Raw genomic sequence first — 21,793 nt, 5'->3', positions numbered from 1 at the left:
GCACCAGAACACTGGCATTTTTGTTGGTGGGTTAGAGTACTGATTTTCACTGTGGTGCATCTTACCTGGGTTCTGGCTATAAAAGGGTCCTCCATTCACCTGGTTTTGAAGGCTGTTCTGCGAAGTGATGGAAGGAGGACGCCTGTACGGCAAAGAGCCCCCTATTGTTGGAGGGGTGTGCCGAGTAGCAGGTCTGTTCATGCTGTAGAACTGAACAGGATGACCTGTTTCGGAAGGGAGAAAAGTGTCAGGGTAAGGACAAAAATGTTGAAGCTGAATCCTGCCTTTTCACATAAAGATTTCTGCTTCATATGAGTGGACTCTCCATGCCCTGACCACAGCAAAAAGACTGAAACTGCTGAATGGGAAAAATAAAAACGTGGCTCCCTTCTACCATTGGATTGAAGACTTATACAAACTCGCAGCATATTAACAACTTGCATATAAATGCAAGCTTTCCATGGACAAATTCAATGATATTTGGAATCCATTCTTACAAATACTGTAATAGGTGAAGATCTGGTGAGGTACAACTTTGTAAAGTATACAATTTTGGGTTCCCCCCTTCACTTTCCCTTCTACACAGGTGCTGTTTCTCTTTTCCTTTTTCTCTCTTTTATTTCGTCTCGCCATGCTTGGTGGACATATATGGTTATGTACAGTGGACAGTCGGGTTGCGAACGTGATCATTGCGGGATGCACATTCGCACCCGCAGCATTCTCAAACTGCAGTGGTGCTCTGTGCACGCGCAGGTTGCGATTCAACGTTTCTGCGCATGCGCGACCGCCAAAACCTGGCAGTAACTCGTTCCGGTACTTCCGGGTTTCAGCGGTCTGCAACCCAAAAAAAAATGCAACCTGAAGCGTCTGTAACCCGAGGTATGACTGTACCATTTAACTTTCAATAAAAAATTAGTATATATATATAGAGATTTCAGCTTTATCTAAAATGACGTTTGAACACAAAGGGTGGAACCCAATGTTGCATAAGTAGACCTTTGGCTCACACACCGGGTCTTCATCTCTCCTACCTCCCTCCTTGCAGTTTCTTGCCCCCCGCCCCGCCCCCACAAAAAAAAATCCCCAAGTCCAATGGGTCCCCCAAACCTCCAGAGCAAATTTGAGGTGTGAAAGAGAGGCTGCAGTGGTAAAGAGAGGAGGGTGAAATTCCACTGCACGACTGGAAGTCTACTCTGCCTGTGAGAAGGCAGCTTTGGAAACAACCCATTGGTGTGTTTTTTCACATGCTTTAAAAACTGCTCATATGATTCAGAGGTTCGGCATTAATACAAAGCCTACAATGTTATGCTTTTGAAAATGAAGCAATTCTGCTGACGTAGCAGGCACATACAACGGGATACCTTAAATTACACTTCAAAGGAAACTTGTTAAGATTAATATGGGGCAGAGCAGAGTGGTAGCATTCTACCCAGCATTTTAAAAAAGGAGGTCTCTGAGCTGATTCTCCATTAGCTCTCAAAGAAGCTGACGTAAACATGAAACAAGTACATAAGCACAGTGTGCTCTGCCTGATTTTCCAGAGTAACTCAACTAAGGTTTAGTTCCTATATGCACGTTCACCACTTGATGACCAACATGTTGGAACGAACCACTGCAGCAGAAACTTTTACATCCATAATACTTTTGAATGGAAAGGGACCACATGTTTAGCAAAACCAAAAAACTGCAAAATAATCAAATAGCAAATATTCATGTAAGAGTTGGCTGTGAGCTGCTCCAAGTTTGAATGGGTTTCACCAGTCACAGAACACCCAACTATGCTGCTCGTTTCAGGGGGTCTCTTGCCCCCTGCCTCAACTTTCAAATCCAAATGCAGTGCCTTGGTTAAGTCTAGAGTACAGCAATATTTTTCCCTAAAAGGTTAATCAATTAAACCTGAAAAATCTATTTTGCTCCTTGTAAATCAGTTGCTCCCCCTAAATATTAAACAGCCTTGCACACTGCCATCACTTAAGATTCACAACCATGATTCCAAGCAATGAGTTTCTGATACAATGTTACCTACAAAATGTTGAACTTGGTTTTTTGAAACAAGCTGCAAATACTGTACTCTTCCGTCTATAAGACACCCCCGTGTATAAGACTTCCCCTATTTTGGGGGACTCAAATTTAAGAAAATGAGGGGAGATGGCGCAGAGTCATTGAGCTTTTTGCAGAGGATTGCTCAGCATTGTTGAGCTTTTTTAAGGGGGAGACTGCCAAAAATAGCTCACCCATATGCATCGCAAAATCTGCCTCCTGACTGTCCCATCGCCGGCAGCAGCTGCAATTCACCCGCCCAACTGCCAAAACGTCAGCCAATCAACACCACCCATTGATGCAGCAACCAATCACACGCACAACAGCCGCTGACAGCTGAGGCAGCAACCAATCAAACGCCCACCCTATACACTACCCATGTATAAGACGACCCCCACTTTTTACCATGATTTCAAAAGAAAAAAACATAAGTCTTATACACGGAAAAGTATGGTAAGTCAATAATGTGCGGTTGTCAGAATAATGCTTGGATCGAAAGAAGCGAGACAGATGGTAGACAAAGGGGCATTTTGAAAACAACGCACAAAGAAACACAGCAAGCCAAACAATTCAGTATAACAAGGTGCTTTCAGCAGCTGAGAAAGATGATGAAAGGATGGAAAACGAAATGCCACGCTTTCCCAATGAAAACCACACAAGCATAGGAAACTCGGTGAATCGGTAGTACTCAACAAAACCAGTCTTAGGCTGCTATTGCATCTTAGGCTGACCTGCCTCAAGAGGAAGAGCCGAAACTCACCTGCGGAAGAAGCAGCAGGGGGAGTTGGAGATGTGAAGCCATCGGCAAGGGGCTGAGCCCCTGCAGCAGCGGCAGCAGCATCTGGGGCGGCAGAGGAGGGGGCAGTTGCAGGAGTGAGAGGAGTGGGAGCAGGGGCAGAAGTAGCAGGGAGGGGAGAAGTGCCAGCAGAACTGGCGGGGGCTACGTGGAAAGAGGAGGAAGAGGAGGAGTTAATAAGGAGTTACGGTTAGCAAGGATTAGAAAAGCTTTTGAGTATTTTGTGCGGAACGTTCCACAAACGCTTAAAACTCTAGCCCCAAAAATGGCAGCAGCAGGGGGGGGAGGAAGGATAGGTAGAATAATGTTTATGTAGGGAAAGGGTTACCCCTTAGGTATGCAGCAAAAACGGGGTGGGGAATGGGAGGAGGATTTCAACTTATCCAATGTAAAACATCGCCTTTCCCCCTGGCAGGACTCAAAGCAGCTTACAGATAATTGCCATTACCAAGGAATCGCCCAAACCCAAGAGGAGCCCCTGCCCCCCCCCCCCGAGATTTACCTGGATACACACTGGGAGGGGACGGAGTAGGGACAGCAATAGGCACTCCCACACTTCCACTTCCGCTGTTCTCTCGACTGCTGCTCCTACTGCTAGGATGGCTCCCTCCACTGCTCCCGCTGCTGCTAAAGAAATTATATAAAAACAAACAAACCACAAAGGCATCCATATTCCATTCCGTGCCAGGCACACACAGATTGCTAAACTTCGCAATTTTGGGGACAAAGAAAGGCGTGCTGCCGGTTTCCCCCCCTACGTCCAAGCTAAAATCAGGGTACATCACTGACGAGTAACAGTTGCCTGCTAGATTATAGGAAATGACTTTCAGGACCCTAGAAATATCAACTCTTAATGGGCAAAGGGCCAATATTAGAAGGAGGTTGGTTTTATCTGCATTGCTTAATACTCCACAAGTAAAAACGCTTAGGCCTAAAATAGTTTTTGGCACGACACCATGAAATCTCACCAACATACCATTACATTTTATGCTGGCCAAGGCTAATCTGTTCTGCAGATCAATTTCCTTAGCGCAGACCTATCTTAGGCCAAGGCCTTTTTCCAGCTTTTACATTACTTCTGCAAATCCACATAAAGGAATTAAATCAGTCATGTTTCCTATCTGTTTCATGTTACCAACATTTTCACAGGCACCAAAGTCTCATCTACAGGTATAGGAATAATAATAATAATAATAATAATAATAATAATAATAATAATGTCTGTTCAGCATGGAATCTCAGGTTTCAGAATTTATTGGGAAGTAACAATAAAGCCTCATGACAGCATCACCCTCATTTGTAGACACCACATTTTAGAAACAGTGCACGACCATGACTGTCTTATGATGGAGAGGCAAATAAATAGAAGTTATAACAAACAAACAAGCAAACAAACAAACAAACAAACAGGATACAGTTCTATTCAAGACTTCATATGCTACAATACACAATTTGGCAAGCAAATTGTGTATCTTTTTTAAAAAAACTCTTCCTAGACAAACAACTTCGCATTATACAACATGTAGCATAGAGAGCATGGTTTCCCTCTAACTCCCAATGGATTTCCCAAGAAATCACATGAATTTATGAAGTTCTAAGTGAAGGGTTGGAGGGAGGAGGGGGGGTTAAAAGCAGATCACTATAAAGCTGTGTTATGTGTCTTAATTATTGTTAATATTTTGTGCAGGAGCAGACTGAATACCTGTAAGTGCGATTCCTCTGATTCACAGAAGCTGTCCTAACAGGGCTCTGTTGCGAGGGAGCCATATTACGGGTAGGGCTAGGTACATAGTCATTTGGTACCACTGGAGGACGCACTGGCTCCAGTGTGCGATAGGGAGAGTGACGCCTACACAAGAAAAACATATGTATGGAAGCAATTTCAGACAATGAAATACACCAAACACCTTTGGGCAAGGCAGTGTAGAACTCCTGCTTACTGTTCATATTGAAAATGCACGGGGCAGGATCCAGTCCACCGCTGGGGCAGCGCCTGTGAAGGATTCCCTTGGGCACAACAGAGCCCAATTTTCCTACTCCCCCTTCACGGCGCACAAGCAGGCGGTGGCAAAAAAGAGAGGTCTTTGCATGCCGCCCATGTCCCCAGCCAGCTCTCCCTCTCCTCTCAAAGTAAGTGACTTCTGCTCTGGTGCATCAGTGACTTGCATTAAGAGGAGAGGGCAGACTGGGGAAGCATGCAGAGAGTTCCTGGTCCAATCGATGGTCTATCATTGTGCCTGCACACTTAGTTGGTCAGAAGAGGAAGAGAGATAACGGGACTCTACTGAGCCTGTAAGAACACTCCACATGCTGGTGCCGTGCTTCTCAGCGGACCTAACTGGGCCCATGAAATTTCTCTGTTCATGTCGTACAGGATAATCAGGGCCATTGCTTTTTCTAGGTACAGCAGTGTAGAGCTACTCTACAAACAAAAGCCCAAAAGGCTCCTGCCAAAAGAAACTATATTCAACCATTATTTCCACCTCCTGGCGATGCTATGAATGTGCTATCTGCCTACAGGGGGGGAGAGAGACAAGACACCTCCAAAGCCCACAATGTCATTTTGAGGCACTAATGAGCCATGAAGCAATAGTAAAAGCGAGAAAGGATTTTTACCTTCCCTTTTTGCACCCTGCCCCCTTTCCAATGCGCGTGAAGTTGTACTTACCCAATCGTTCCTTTCCCTGACATTGGCGGACTGGGTGGCTTCTGGGTGGGTGGCGTGGTACGAGGCAGGCCACCCATTTTCATATTCTGTGTACTAACCTGCATGAGAGGCAATGGGAAGAAAAGCAAACCTCACTGAACTCTTCAGGTCAACGACTGAGAATAAATTAAGAACCCTTTGAGAACTGATCTGCAACATTTAAAAAGCAGGGGAACGTGCAATGATAATAATACAGTGGTACCTCGCAAGACGAAATTAATTCGTTCTGCGAGTTTTTTCGTCTTGCGAATTTTTCGTCTTGCGGAGCACGGATTCCCTGGGTATTAACAGTTTTAAGAAAAAGGAAACAAACTTGCAAGACGTTTTTGTCTTGCGAAGCAAGCCCATAGGGAAATTCGTCTTGCAAAGCAACTCAAAAAACGAAAAACTCTTTCGTCTTGCGAGTTTTTCGTCTTACGAGGCATTCGTCTTGCGAGGTACCACTGTAATAATGTAGAAGCCCCAGTGGCCATGCACCTATGTGCAATTTCTACATACAATAGTTAAGATGTGCTCAAAGGACTCGTGGTTCTATGGCGTGTTTAAGAGTTGTTCTGACTGCATGTGCCTTTAGACCAGTGTTCCCCAACCTTGGGCCTCCAGCTGTTTTTGGACTACAACTCCCATCATCCCTCGCTAGCAAGACCAGTGGTCAAGGATGATTGGAATTGTAGTCCAAAAACAGCTGGAGGCCCAAGGTTCGGGAACACTGCTTTAGACCATCACATTTAACTTCCAATCACCAGCAACAAGGAAAGTGTGCCTATCTCAAGGCAAACTTTGCTTACAGGCTCAAGGCAACATCCTTTCCCTCACTGCATTTCTAGCTATGCAAATCCTGCCCACGTCTGCTCGGAGGTAAGCCCCACGGGGTTCGATGTGGTTTGTTCCCAAGAAAGTAGGTTTAGAACCGCCGCCTAGAAATACAAACGAGATATTTTACTGAAATGTAGGGTATAAATGAAAGACAAATGGGTTTCCAAACTTTAAGTATTATAATACAAACCAGGGGTGGCTCACTTGTGGCCCTCTAGATATTATTTGCCTACGACTCCAGACCACTGGGCTATGCTGGCTAGGACTGATGGGAGTTGTAGTCCAACCACAACTGGAGGGCCACAATATATCCCTGAACTATATAAAACATAAAGTTTAAAAATACATTTGCATTGCATGCGTCCAGGGGACGTGCCTAGGGGTTTGGCAACAGCACGCTGGCTACACATTCTAGCGGTAGCAAATGCAGCTCTGCCACAGCACAACACATGAAGTGTCTCTCAAAAGCACTTAATATATATTTCAGGAAACCACTTACCGTATTTTTTGCTCTATAAGACTCACTTTTTCCCTCCTAAAAAGTAAGGGGAAATGTGTGTGCGTCATATGGAGCGAATGCAGGCTGCGCAGCTATCCTAGAAGCCAGAACAGCAAGAGGGATCCCTGCTTTCGCTGCACAGCGATCCCTCTTGCTGTTCTGGCTTCTGAGATTCAGAATATTTTTTTTCTTGTTTTCCTCCTCCAAAAACTAGATGCGTCTTGTGGTCTGGTGCGTCTTATAGAGCGAAAAATATGGTATTTTTTGTTTGACTGAGTGGTGGGGAACCTGCAGCCCTGCAGGTGTCATTCGATTCCAACTCTCCTCTCACCTGACCAACTAGAGCGTGCTAGCTAGGGTTGATGGGAGTTTGGGCCCAGCAACTTCGGGGTGGGGTAGGGGTAGGCAAGAGGTTGCCAGCCACCAACCTGCAGTGTCTATGAAGCTATTAGATGTGCCTAGGACAGGGAATGAGTTATACGTAACATGAAACCCTTACACCATGTATTACAAAACCACAAGGAGGAATCCTAAAAGCTCAATTTAAGAAATAATCTGGTATCCTCACTTCCCCAGAGGGATGCAAAGACCTGGCCAAGTATTGGTGAATATCTCATTCTGCTGAAAAGAGTCTACTCTGATGTAACAGAAGCCAATGTAGCAGCAGGAATATTGCTGCTTCTGCACTCTTCATCCTTGTCATTCAAGGGCGCTTGTGCTAGTCCCATACAGTCTTTCACAGGCTTCCTCAACCTTGACCCTCCAGATGTTTTGAGACTACAGTTCCCATCATCCCTGACCACTGGCCCTGCTAGCTAAGGATCATGGGAGTTGTAGGCTAAAAACATCTGGAGGGCCGAGGTTGAGGAAGCTGGTCTTTCAGCTTTATAGTTTAAACACTGCAGCCTTTCCCAAATGATTTTTTCCCCCAAAGTATCTATTTGGACACTTTCTATCTGCACTAAGCACTTTCATAAATCAACTTCATATATGAAATGAAGCTTCACTTGCAACACCACCCCAATAAAATATGGCCTTTAAAAAAAAAAATAAGAAGTGACATTTTGTGTATAAAAGAAAGAATATATCACCAAGAGTTATTTCTGTCATAGATCACCTCATTTTTTAAGGATTGGTAGCCATTTTATTTATCTGTTTCATGAGATGCTGATGACAAATTAGATTTACGATACTGCAAATGCAAGGTATGAATAATTTAATGTTTTGTGTTCATCAGCATCATGGTGGGTTGATTTTTTTAAAAAAGAAAAAAATTCACTGCTTGTTTCCGCGTAAATCACAAACATGGGGAAACTAATACTTGTGTTTGTGTATGGAAAGAGCTTGTGTGTGTGTGTGTGTGTGTGTGTGTATGAGCGCGCGCTGCTAGGAAAACTATCTTATCCCTGGACTATGAATATAAAATTTCATATTTTAAAAAGCAACACTTTTATAAGACAGGATCACCCACCACATCGTGGAGCATGAGGTAGAGCATTATGGAAAAGACACCTCAACCTTGAAAGATCTTTCAATCTGGGAAAACTAAGTTTTCAAATTTCAAAACTGGATCCAAAAGTTGTCTGTCCGTCCCCAATAACTGGCCCATATGATTGTTACAGGATTGTTGTATAAATGCAGCTAAATAACATGCCTTCACTTTTTCTTCTGGATAAATTTTCGAGATCACTACACTGCATTTTCTACATACAATATCCAAGATTCACTACTAGGCATGGAAATATTTATCCAGGTTCAATACACACTAAAAGGCAAGCTAGTAAACTGGTTTTCTTAAAAAAAATACCTTATTTTTCCGTCTATAAGATGCTCCCATGTATAAGACGACCCCTATTTTGGGGGCAACAACCAATCGCCAGTCCACCCTCTGCCCATGTATAAGACACCCACTGATTTTTGACATTATTCGGCGGGGAGGCACCTAGTCTTATACACAGAAAAATATGGTAAACTCCATGATTTTTCTTTTAGGATTGCGTGTGACTCAACCTCTCACAATCACTGGGCTTTTGTCCTCCGCCAGAGGTGCAATGAAAATTTCTGTGACCTTGTGGGCTTTCCACACAAAAATCACAGCATTTAGAACAAGAATTTATCTTAAAATAGGTTGAGAGCTACTTCACATAGTCAAAGTATGCCATTGTCTTTGAAGCAGATATAGTCACTCTGCTACAACAGGAGCCATGATTGGCCACAGATCATCAGCATGTACACATAAAGAGAAAAACTCATGTGGCCACTTTTAGCATGAATGTGAACACTGCAACAAGTTAAGAAGCCTTAAAAAGGCTAATATAGATTACAAAATGTAAGCAGTATCACGTGTGTGTCATTTTAGGATGCAAGTGCGAAGGAAGGAAACCCACCATATTCAATTTCATCTCCGTGGTCACAATCTAGGGAACAATAAGCCCTGTTGTGTTTGGAGCTTCGGTTTTACAGCATAACAGCTCCACAACACACAAAGTGATTTTGACACGAGGATTTTCAAATGCAGCTTGTTAAATGACAATATATTTTAGACTTCTAAGAAAAGAAAAGAAAAAAGTTTCTGTGGGGACGATCAAACCCTTAGCATTGCTGAAAAGGTTTCAGGATTATGGCACATATGCCTGACATTAAAAGAGAAGCAACTTTGATTTTACATGGCTATTTTAGAAGCCAGAAATGACTAAGATGTTTGCCATTTTCATTGCACGGCTTTGATTTAACAGTATCCAGATTGGCAAGAAGCTAGGGGTAAAAGGGGGGGAAAGTCTGTGCAAATGAAAAGATTAAAGAATCAACACCCTCAAGGAGGATGCAAAAAGATGGAATCTTTTACAAAACATACATAGCCCCATTTTCTTGTACTCAGCTCTACTACTTAGTTCAGAAAATTAAGAGCCGACAGAGGTGTAACAAGCAATGAAAGGAAAAATAAGCTACAAAATTGTTTAAGTATCCCAAATATATATGTATTTTCCCGAACTCAATAACTGGAAAGCAGGGGAGAGAAAGAAGAGGTTCTTAATTTATCTTCAGAATGAACTGTGAAGCTTCAACAAACAGAGAACAGTCTTTGTCAATTATACTTTTTTTTATATTTCCCTTGATTAAAATTCAAAACATCATCTCTCCTTCACCCAACTGCTTTAGGAGCTCGCTCGCAATAATTTAATATTGTTCGCATGTCATGCAGAATTATTAAGGAGGAGAGCACTGCTGAAACAATGAAAACAGCATTTCCTCACTAAATGTGTGTGTGGTGTAGGCAGCAGCAAATACAAATTCTTCAGCAATAGGTATCAAAGTGGCCTTCAAGCATACCCTGCAGATTTTAGGTTGGTGTTTTGCATTAGTGTAAACAGTGGGGGTATGGGAGGAACATTTCCAACGGACCCTGCTGCTTCCAGGGTCCGGGACAGAGGGAAAGGGTTCCTTTCCCCACAGCAGCCCCTCTTCTCTCACCCAAGTCAATTACCGTATTTTTTGCTCCATAGGACGCACTGGACCATAAGGCACACCTAGTTTTTAGAGGGGGAAATCAAGAAAAAAAATATTATTTCCCCCCAGCCCCAAAGAGCAGCGTACAGGCTACGCGCAACCTCTCCCTGCCGGAGGGGTTGCACGCGGCTATGGCACAAGCCAAGGCAGCCAGCGAGATGGATCCTGCTCACTGTTTTGGTTTCCTCTTTAGCCCCGCGCAACCTCTCCCTGCTGGGAGAGGCTGGGAGGGGCTAAAAAAGCCATAGCCCCGTGCAGCCTCTCCCTGCCGGAGGGGCTGCGTGCGGCTATCCCTGAAGCCTGGAGAGGAGAGGGGTCTGTGCGCACCGACGCCTCTCACTCTCCAGGCTTCAGCAAAAGCAATGCGAAGCCTTGGAGCGAGGAGGGAGCGCTCCCTCTGCGCTTTGGAGGCTTAGCGTTGCTATCGCTGAAGCCAAGGTGCCTGCATTTGCTCCATAGGACGCACACACATTTCCCCTCAATTTTGGGAGGGGAAAAAGTGCGTCCTATAGAGCGAAAAATACGGTAAGTGGCCAAGCATGAGGAGTAGGAGGGAAATTCTGTACAACTGCTGAGGCTTTCCTACTTCACCCAAAACCATGAACCTGGCAAAGGGAACAAAGGATCTGCGCACAGGGTTGGTTCAACTGCAACACCTGACAAACAATACATATGTGCTCCAGTGCACAAAAAAACCAGCTATATCTGAGAAGCTACTCCCCAGGGGTTGTTAGATCCCACCCCCCAGCTGGCATGGACAGGGTGATGGGAGTTGTAGTTCACAACATCTGCAGGGCATCATATTGACCACCTGGTCAATATGATAGAAGACTTGGATTTTGAGGATTTGAGGAGGCCCAACACTGGAAATGCAGAATGTGTACGCCTCTGCAGTCAGCCTAGTAGTGGAATGTTTTTATTGGTCCATAAATGGAATTAAATAAATATATCAAGGGGAAGTCCCTTTCTGCATTGCACCCCCTTTTGTCAAAATTTATACCAGTTAAGGGCATGGGCACACAAATGGATTTGCCATTTTCAGCTCAAAGATACCGTATTTTTCGCTCTATAAGACGCACCAGACCACAAGACGCACCTAGTTTTTGGAGGAGGAAAACAAGAAAAAAAAATATTCTGAATCTCAGAAGCTAGAACAGGAAGAGGGATCGCTGCGCAGTGAAAGCAGCAATCCCTTTTGCTGTTCTGGCTTCTGGGATAGCTGCGCAGCCTGTATTCACTCCATAAGTCGCACACACATTTCCCCTTACCTTTTAGGAGGGGAAAAGTGAGTCTTATAGTGCAAAAAATACGTTACTTGGAAAATTAAGGTGAGAGTGACATATCTGCTTTGGGGGCTGAGAGCTCCTTACCATGGTCAGTTACATCAGATATATTTTTTTATCACCTTCAATCATTGCCTCACATTTGAATGCTACCCATTCAAGGAGCTCATTCTTAAAAGCACATTCTTAAAAGTATCCTCCATAGACCATTAAACAGCTTCTTAACTACCTTCTGAAGACTGATAGGTTGCTCTTCCTGAAATCTGACTATATTCTTAAAGTAATGCAAGACAACATACTAAGTAGGCATCTAGGAGCCAGGGATAAGGGATCCATTAACGATTCTAGTGTTGGCTGCTTTTTAAACTAGCTGCAGGTACCCGCCAATCACTGACAGAAGATGGCAGATTCCAAGTGTAGATAATCTGGCTAAATTATGGGTTGGTTAATTAATAAGCATGGGTGTTGAAGACACATGTTCCAAGCTGGACTTTAACAGCAATTTCATATGGATAATTCCACTCAGTCTAGCTCAGACTCTTAGTCTCAATGGGTCTGAGCCCCATGTTGGGTAAAAGATTCCTGCACTGTAGGAGGCTGGATTATATTACCCTAGTGGTCCCTTCCAACTGTATGATTCTATGGTAATTCCACTCTTAACAAAACAAAAGGGAGAATTATTCTTCATAGCATTCTTAGAATAACTATGAAAGCCAATGATGAAATGCTATCCTCAGAAAAAGGGGTAAGAAATGCTGCTTGCTTGCTACTTCAAGTTCAGTTCCAACTGAGCACCTACGCTCAAACTCCTAAACTGATGTTGGAAAGCAGTAAACACATATGCAGAAATATTTAAGATGGAGCAATTATGCAATGTTGATCCATTTTTATGAGAAGCTATTTTTTCCCCTATCCTTAAAGAATCTCTCCTCTAAGCTATGAAGCTGCTGGAAATAATTTGAGTATGCAGAGCAAGTTAGGAATAATTTCATTTCCTAAACCCGAGTTTGGCTTAATTCTTCCCCAACACTGTTGTTTCTCATGACACCGGAAAGCATGCTCCACATTTCCAAACTTGAAGAAGGTTGCCTTATGTTAAATTACATTTTAATTATTAGTATAATTAAACATAGTGAACAATCAATTACCTGATCTTTACATTTCTAATTAGTTTCAACCAGATTTCAAAATCTTCCGCTGCTTTTCCAATGGGAGCTACACAATTAGCTCCATGTGCTCAGGGGGATCTGCAATGTGCTTTTCCAAGCTGGCAAGCCAGATAGGTTGCACAACAACTAATTCCTGACATGTCAAGGACTGGAAAGAATATGTTGTTACACTAAAAAACCAGAAACCCACTGGATGCCGGAAACCCTTGAGCACACACAAAAGTAACTGAATTTTAAAAATGTCTTTGGATGCAATTCTAAAAGAGTTGGATCACAGATTAAATACCATCAAGCTTTTCAATCAGATTGATTTCCAATGGAATTTAGGCATGCCCATCTTTTTCTATATTGTAACTTTTGACTGCAAACACCATGATGTTAAGCTCATCTTAATACCGTTCAAAGCTACAAAGTGTGGGGGAATCCATGTAAATAAGGGCAGTCTCACAATATAGTTTACGTTTTTTATTTGAGCATAGCTATTTGTGCCAGTGTACTGACTTGCAATAACAGTCTAATGTAAGTACTATACGTATTTCCTAGCAGGTTTGGCAGTCCCAGAAGTGGGCTGTAAATGGTTAACTGGTAAACATCACTTTTTCATAAAAAGAATCATGCCCCACATTACTTTTGATTTTTCAAGACAGGCAAGCTTGCAAATTCAAGCACTATTCATAAAAGTAATCAAATCACATCATATATAGGATAAAAAGATCATTACACAGGGGGAGATCAGAGGTCACAAATATATATATATATATAAAATCATGAAAATCATCCATTATCCAGATCCTTATGGTCATCATTTTGTTATGCTTTAATAAATGTTTTAAGACCAAAGAATAGTGTTCAAGGCGGTATTCCCTCCCACCCCACCCACCAGAAATTATCACTCTCCCCGAATGTAATAGTCTGAAGAATAAGAATGAAATTCAGCCCTGTCGTTTCTTACCTTAAATCTAAGCAACCACTTAATGCATAAATGAAGCAAATAAAAGAGGTAAGGAAGAAAAGCATTGAAAGGTTAGTTGAAACTTCAGGATATGAAGAGAGAAGGGGGGAAAAGAAAGAAGTTAAGCATTTAGCATCAACAAAATAATGTATCAGTAGATCATAGAAAGAGTGATTAAAGCAGAATATGTAATGGTTTTCGAGATGAAATTTATAAAGCCACTATTATAACCATCTTAAGACACTATTAACTCCAAGGTCAGCACTCAATGTTTCAAACACTATTTCATGAGAGACAACTAAAAGGTAAAGGTAAAGGTACCCCTGCCCGTATGGGCCAGTATTGACAGACTCTAAGGTTGTGCGCTCATCTCACTCTATAGGCCGGGAGCCAGTGCAGCACATGGAATGCCGTTTACCTTCCCGCTATAAAGCGGTCCCTATTTATCTACTTGCACCCGGGGGTGCTTTCGAACTGCTAGGTTGGCAGGCGCTGGGACCTAACGACGGGAGCGCACCCCGCCGCGGGGATTCGAACCGCCGACCACGCGATTGGCAAGTCCTAGGCGCTGAGGTTTTACCCACAGCACCACCCGTGTCCCTGAGAGACAACTAGAGAGCCACTATTAACCCACCCATGAAACAACCTCTGGCAACCAACATCTTATTTCTACATGGACTAAGTTAAAAAAATTATTTAGAGTAATATGAAGCAAATCTTACTACTGCATGTACAAATTTCAACCAATTGAGAAATAATAATTTTCAGGTTTTTTAATTATGTGTGTGGCATATTTCACAACTCCCATTCAATACCAGAGACAATGAGTGTGACCAAACTTTACCCAATATAGATGTTCTCACAAGCCTTCTGCTCTTTAACCTAACATCATTAAAGGAGGTTTCATGGAACTGCAGACACTACTTGATCAAATATACACATTACAACTTTTGATTTATTAAATTAAAACCCAAAAATTTATTTTTTCTCATCAATTTTGCTTGATAAGCCAGTCATGGGTCCAGCTTATGCACTCTATTTGTGAGATGTAGCTAACAAAAAGTAACTTTTGTAAAAGATTTTCATAGACATGGTTTATCATTGCTCTGCAGAACTTTTTTCAAAATAACCTTTAAAACCAGATTGTTCATGAAGCTATTACAAATAATTTATTTGTATTATAATTGTAAAAACCAAGGATTTTTTTAATGTTATGTTTTTACAAAAAATAATAATATGCTGAGCAGCTAATTCAGAGTGGAATTGAACTAAAACCTCTAAATATCAGCATTAGGTTTTATTTGGCTACTTAAAGAGCTCTACAACTGATTACCACATTTTTTAAAGCTTTAATGGTTAAAGATAGTATAACACTGTAACTACTGTCTATGCATTTTTCTTTCTTCTTCAAAAGTTCTTTTATTCAGAATTTCCCTTTCAGATAATACAGTGTGCATGCACTACTTGTCTCCCTGATATTTACACTGCTGAAAAGAGAATGTAACTCCATAAATCAAAGAGACACTATATTTTCTACACTCCAAGGGTAAACATTAGTGTAACTGGTACAGCAATTTCAGCTTTGTAAGAATCTGAAAAGCTTATAGACATGCGTTTTAAAAGGCACTATAGAATAGGTTTCAAATTCATCAATATTTAAGACTAGTACTTGTTCAAAAATTGTGCATTTTCAGAGAAGTTAACTAATTAAAATGACACTTGCCTCCAAGCGAAGAATGTTGGAATATATTTGTGTACTTAAACATTCATTATGGCTTCACTGATGAGATTTATCTCCACTTTTTTGAAATGTAAACAGGCATGTAATGCCTGTAGTTCAGGAGCCATCAAATGAGTAACTAAGGCTGCACTCCTAACTCCACTTACCTGGGGGTAAGCCCCATGGAATTCAAGAGGACTTACTTCTGAGTAGGTATGGTTAGGGTTGCACTACAAATTTATTTCTCTGCAAGCTCAAATAATTCCCAAGGAAATAAAAAAAATGGCATGCCACTATGCCATTATCTTGCTGCAGAGTTCTGACTGAATGGCTGTAAGCCTTGCAAATCATTCGTATTCACATTACTCTTGAGATATGCCTAACGAATTGCAAAAATACCACAGGGAAAGGGTATTTTAGGAAAAGACATGCAAGAATCTGAACAAAATTTGAACATGCAATCAGATGTGTATCTGCACAAAACAAGCAGACAAACTGCACATGTAACTTGATTCACAATTGTTAGCATTGTTAGACTCAGCTACAAGGGCTGTTAGAACTACATGCAGACTGAAGCCTAACTATTATTTTTATTTATTCTCGTGATTTAAAAATTCCAAGTACAGACACACAGGAAGCTAGTCCCTAGATTTTGCAAATCATGCAAATCTGGAAATTGTATTTGATCTTGGAGGCCAATGCCACACACATGGTGACATTATATCTGGGTCATGACAACATCTGGGACATGCAAACAGAAAAGGGAGAGGGACATACCCTGTTGTCACAAAGGTACTGTTTGACAACCAAATCCAAAGGAAGGGAATGGTACCAAATGCTTTCTTTCCCATGTTGAAAGCCTTCTACCCATTTCTCAAAATACAGATCTCACAAGTAGCCAGAAAAGCAGGGAGGCTGGGGTTTTTGTTTTTTAAAGACTGAGATACAGAAGGAATAATAGGAGTTCAGTAAAAAGGACCATGCTGCCGTTTGGAAGAGGGAAGGAGTCCTGCATACAAATCTTTGCATTCTGAAAACATACAGGGAGACTCATAAATCAGAATTATTCCACATTACCACTTACCTTCACCCCATGTCCAATGTCATCTAGGATTGTATAATCAATAGGTTTTCTAATATAGCGAACTGGTCTCTCCAGATTGGCTGGTGCAATGATTTTGTGAGTTCTTGAAGTGTTTTTATTTGTGGTCAAGATGCCAATTTCTCTTCTGGCCACTTTTTCTTTATGTATGTCAACTGTCTGCGAGCATAAAATAATTAAAATATTAGAGATTAATGACCGGTAAAATGAATTTATTTAAGACACATTAAGCAAGCTAGTTGGTGTCATTACTATAACTCTAATTTTCCCCTAAGTTCCAATATAATTTATATTTATTCTCATTTAATATCAGAATTTTTGGTTTATACAGATATACTGTACAGTATTTTCATATTTGCCTAAATGGGATGGGGGAATCTAAAATGCCTGAATTAAGTAGGAATGTTACCATAAAAGCATCCTATTAATGCTATATTCCATATTTTTCTGTGTACAGTATAAGGCTAGGTTTTTGAAACAAAAAATTAGGTTTAAAATTAGGGCTCGTCTTATACATGGGTAGTGCTGAGGGGTGTTTTTCTTAATTGGAGTCCCCAAATATAGGGGGCATCTTATACATGGGGGCATCTTATACACGGAAAAATATGGTAAGTAAGTAAACATAGCAAGACTTAAAAGCTAGCCTCTGATGCTTCTGATGACTGATAGATGGCATATATTGTTGTGGTCATTACCATGCTCACTATAAACATTTCCCCCAAATATCAGCTTTAATTTTCTTGTTAGAAAAAGTAACTTGAGCAGATGTCCTGGCAGAGATGTCATTTCCTGAAACATGAACCACACATACTGCTCATGCCTCAATGTTTGTACAGGAAGAAGTGATAGATCAGCAGCACCAGGCCCTAGGATCCCAGGAGATTCCTTCTGTAAAGCTATCTCCCCTTATGTTATACAAATGGTTACAGTTATGCTGCTACAGTGGTGCCTCGCAAGACGAAAAGAATCGGTTCCGCGATTCTCTTCGTCTAGCGGTTTTTTCGTCTTGCAAAGCAAGCCCATTGACAGCTTAGCGGATTAGCGCTACAGCGGTCTAGCGGCTTTTAGCGATCAGCTGTTAAGCGGCTTATCAGCGGATCAGCTGTTAAGCGGCTTAGCGGCTTAGGAAAAGGGGGGAAGTGGGGGGAAACCGCAGGAACTCGCAAGATTTTTTCGTCTTGCGAAGCAACCCCATAGGGAAATTCGTATTGCGAAGCGCCTCCAAAACAGAAAACCCTTTCGTCTAGCGGGTTTTCCGTCTTGCGAGGCGTTTGTCTTGCGGGGCACCACTGTACCAACAAAGGCCATTCCAAACATTACTAGGAAAGATTCTGCTGAGCAAGCAGACAATTACAACTTTGCTTTGCAACAGGTTGCATTGTGGGAGATGGAGACGAGGGTCTCACCTGGTGATATTCCCTGACCTCATTCTGCAACATGGCATCATGCAAAAAACATGAATGGGGCCTAACCACCAGGATCTCCCTTGAAAAGTTTTTGCTTCCTTGCAGGATCCAATGGATCAACTTTCGCTAGGAGGTCAAATTATACTTGAATGTGGAGAACAATACTGCATGGGAAAGCCACTGGCACAATTGGTCATTTAGGAAACTGGCAAGTCAGATTAGAAAGTGAAGAAAAATAAAGTGCTACTATGCAATTGCCATACATCTTTTAACTGAGCAAAAAAAGAAAAACAATACTGCCTTTATCCAGTCATGTAGAGACTTCTATTTTGATGAACTTATCATAAGAGTCTTTTAAAAGCTCGTTAAAAAACCACCAAGGCAAAGAAATTATTCTCTACAAAAGTGCTATCAAAAATATTTTTTAATGTTTCAATTTTCAAAATCTGCTTTTCAAATATCATTAAAGCTCTATTAGCTTGCTTTAAACTATTAATACATTGCACATTCTAACAAATTTTATAAACATAACTCACCTCTACTAAAATCATACCACTTCAATATTTACAACATTTTGCATGAATGAGTTAATAGTTTTTAGCTGGCCAGAATTATTGTTTTAATTGTTGTTGTTTTTTCAGAGAGTAGGGGTATCCAGAAAACAAAAACAAAACACTCATTCTGAAAACTGGGACCTACAGTGCACAATCACAAATTACATTTAAATCTTTTAACCTTCACCATCTCACAATAATCAGTGTATATTAATGTTACACTGGAAATTTTCATGTAGCCCAGCTAGGAACCTTCATGAGTCATGTCCCATTATGCATATACTGTTTTATAACAGAGACTGTAGAATAGAGAACGGCAAGGTCTGCTCCAATCAAAGCAGAAATTTTCCTATTCAGCGTTAAGCAAGTGGAATTGAGACTTCACAATGAAGTTGTTGTTGTTATTTTTTTAACGCTCCAGGACAAACATTTATCATATTTAAAAAGGAGTAATCGATTTCCTAGCAGAAAGACATTTCATTCTCCATACTACCCTTGCCTGCATTAATAATGCATATCAAAATTACAAATTTTAGAAAGACGATCAAGATTTTAAACTAACAAAAGTCGAGGTAACAGGAGAAAAGGGAAGAAATGCACACCACCTGGATTTTTTCCCAATCTACTAGAATTATTCCCCAAAATGTCTTCATTATAAACACCATTTGAAGGCAAAAAGAAAACAAGTCATCTTACTTTTTAAGAAAGTTTGACCTGCTATTGCAAACTGCAGTAAGGTAGTTTTTCCGGATCATACTGATAAGTCAAATTACCGTATTTTTTGCACCATAACACTCCCTTTTTTCCTCCTAAAAAGTAAGGGGAAATGTCTGTGCGTGTTATGGAGGAAATGCCTACAGGTGGCATGCCTATGGATTTTCCTCCTCTAAAAACTACATGCGTGTTATGGTCGGGCGTGTGTTATAGAGCGAAAAATACAGTATTTTCAAGTTGTATCTGTGGCAACATCTCTATGAGTTTCCTAACCTTCCACCACATGAAGGTTGTACAATTTCATCCTCACAACCACCTTGTGAAGATGTTGATTTGTCCAAGGTCATCAAATGCATTTAGTGGACTGAATTCGGATCCCCCCCCCTATGATCTGGGTCCCATCCTATCCACTGTACCACACTAGGTGCTTGATACAAACTAAGCAAACATAAAGAACAAGTTTTCTCACTTGTGAAATGTGGTTGATTGAAGATTCCATACGCCTAAGCTGGGATGCCTGGATATCCAGCATCTGTAGAACATTGTTGGCCAAGGTGTTGATCAAATAGGCTACACTAGCTAAAGACTGTGTTGTATATGCTTTGGTTTCTTCTAGGGCCCGTTGCTTATCTGTTGACTGAAAGGGAAAAGCAAAATAATCAGAAATGCAACATTTTCATATGAACTACTTTGAGGTAACATGTGACATTCTCTCTCTGAACCCTCCCACACCTTGGGCCAATGCGCAGAGTACATTCATATCTGGCAGCTCCTCTTCCACCCCCACTTCCCGTTCATTTTACAGATTAATGGCATGGAAAAGTCACCCAGAGACCTTGGAGAGAGCAGTATTTACACATAAATGTAAATTGGTGGGTGGGTGTTATCAGGTTGTTGTTTTTATTTTGATTATATACAGTTTCTGGGGGGGCGCAGGGGTACGCATACCACTACTGTACACATTTTGTGAATCTAAATTTGGCCTCATTGAGGGGCAGTATTTCAATATGAGTAGGAAAATGAGAGTACCCCTAAACATTTTTTTTGAAAAAAACACTGATTATATAGATTGTGGTGTTTTATGTTGATCTTGTTCTGTGAACCGCCCTGAGATCTCTGGGTATAGGGCGATATATAGATTCTAACAACAACAACAACTGAGAAAAAAGTTGCCTAGTTTGCTGAGATAATAAACACAAACTTCTCAGTCAACGAGGACAGGTGTACATGCAAGTGTAATCTGTGCACCACCTATCACTCTCTCCAAATACCACAATTCAACCTTTGAAGTATATTTTGGAAATTGTTGTGATGCACTATAGCGGATATCCTGCCCACAACAGGTTTTTTGGTGCCCAAGTCTCTGGAGATATTTCTTGTGCCCTTTTTGGACACATTCATTTATACCCAAATTGACCAATATGAATGAAATACTGCACCCTGGTTTTAGTCTAACATAGATTACCATGACCACTGCAAATATAAATACAGGAAAAGGGGCAGGGAAACCCATCGATTTATCACTCTTACCCTTCCTAACTCAAGTGAACTCCAAAGCGGTTTCTTCCTGAATACCTAAACAGCATTTTCTATACAATATTCACAAGATACTGGCTTCACTTGTACATATGGGAAGCCAAACCAGGCTTCGTGCAAACAAGCAAATAACCAGGTTCCTGGAGGGAAGATTGCGGCTGCTTGAGTGCCTTTCCTTGGCTATGCTGCTGCGTGGTTTGGCTTTTTGTTACATGCAAACCCTGATTAGTGATTGGTTTTTCCCCAGATAAGCTAAAAACAGAAGTCCAGGATCAGATGTGAAGTCAAACCATGTCTTAATGCCATGTAGCACAGCAACCAGGGAACGAGATGAGTACAGTGGCTGTGATCTTCCGCCTGGAAATGCCAATGTTTGCTTGTTTGTAGTCTAAGCCACGGCTTAGCGTTATGTACCATGTAGCGTATTATGTAGCATTATGCTTAGCATTATGCCAGGTCACCCTGTACCAAGTGAAATATTTAACGGATGCCTGATATCCAGTTTGCTGCATCTAACTAAATCTCCCCAATGTCCTGTACAGTGGTACCTCGGGTTACATACGCTTCAGGTTACATACGCTTCAGGTTACAGACTCCGCTAACCCAGAAATAGTGCTTCAGGATGAGAACAGAAATAGTGCTCCAGTGGCGTGGCAGCAGCAAGAGGCCCCATTAGCTAAAGTCGTGCTTCAGGTTAAGAACAGTTTCAGGTTAAGTACGGACCTCCGGAATGAATTAAGTACTTAACCCCAGGTACCCCTGTATTCAAATCAAGCAACAATTCATAGACTGAATAAAACATACAAAGTGTATAGTTCACGGGGCTGAGGCTGCTAAGAGCTGAAGTCCAAGAGCATCTGAAGTGTCACATATCCCCCTATATAGCTGGCAGGAGAACATCCTCCTCTTTGTACTATGTATCTCATGACTAGCCATGTGCCTCATGACATGGTTTGTTCTGCTTCAAGTAACAGAAAAGAAAATATGAGGGA

At 41.5% G+C, this 21,793-nt stretch overlaps 1 protein-coding gene across 17 annotated transcripts in view; it reads right to left on the bottom strand.

Annotated features, from left to right (window-relative positions):
• Positions 1-21,793, bottom strand: part of ABI2 (abl interactor 2) — a 52,880-nt gene that overhangs the window by 12,225 nt on the left and 18,862 nt on the right. Inside the window, exons 2-9 of one of the 17 annotated variants that reach the window (XM_081884093.1) lie at positions 19,735-19,902; positions 16,574-16,750; positions 13,770-13,787; positions 5,505-5,602; positions 4,539-4,685; positions 3,339-3,460; positions 2,801-2,980; positions 66-224 (exon numbers count right to left, since the gene is read on the bottom strand). In XM_081884093.1, the coding sequence (XP_081740219.1) occupies positions 66-224; positions 2,801-2,980; positions 3,339-3,460; positions 4,539-4,685; positions 5,505-5,602; positions 13,770-13,787; positions 16,574-16,750; positions 19,735-19,902 (1,069 nt within the window). Of the gene's footprint in view, positions 1-65; positions 225-2,483; positions 2,981-3,338; positions 3,464-4,538; positions 4,686-5,504; positions 5,603-13,769; positions 13,788-16,573; positions 16,751-19,734; positions 19,903-21,793 lie in introns of those variants that run through there. The other 16 variants (XM_081884092.1, XM_081884096.1, XM_081884095.1 and 13 more) reach the window with 16 other exon arrangements.

Source organism: Podarcis melisellensis, assembly GCF_964234715.1.
Source record: "Podarcis melisellensis genome assembly, chromosome: 1".
In the NCBI taxonomy this organism is placed as follows: domain Eukaryota; kingdom Metazoa; phylum Chordata; class Lepidosauria; order Squamata; family Lacertidae; genus Podarcis; species Podarcis melisellensis.
Note: the sequence above shows the minus strand (reverse complement) of the source record. Positions and strands in the feature narration are given on the sequence as shown.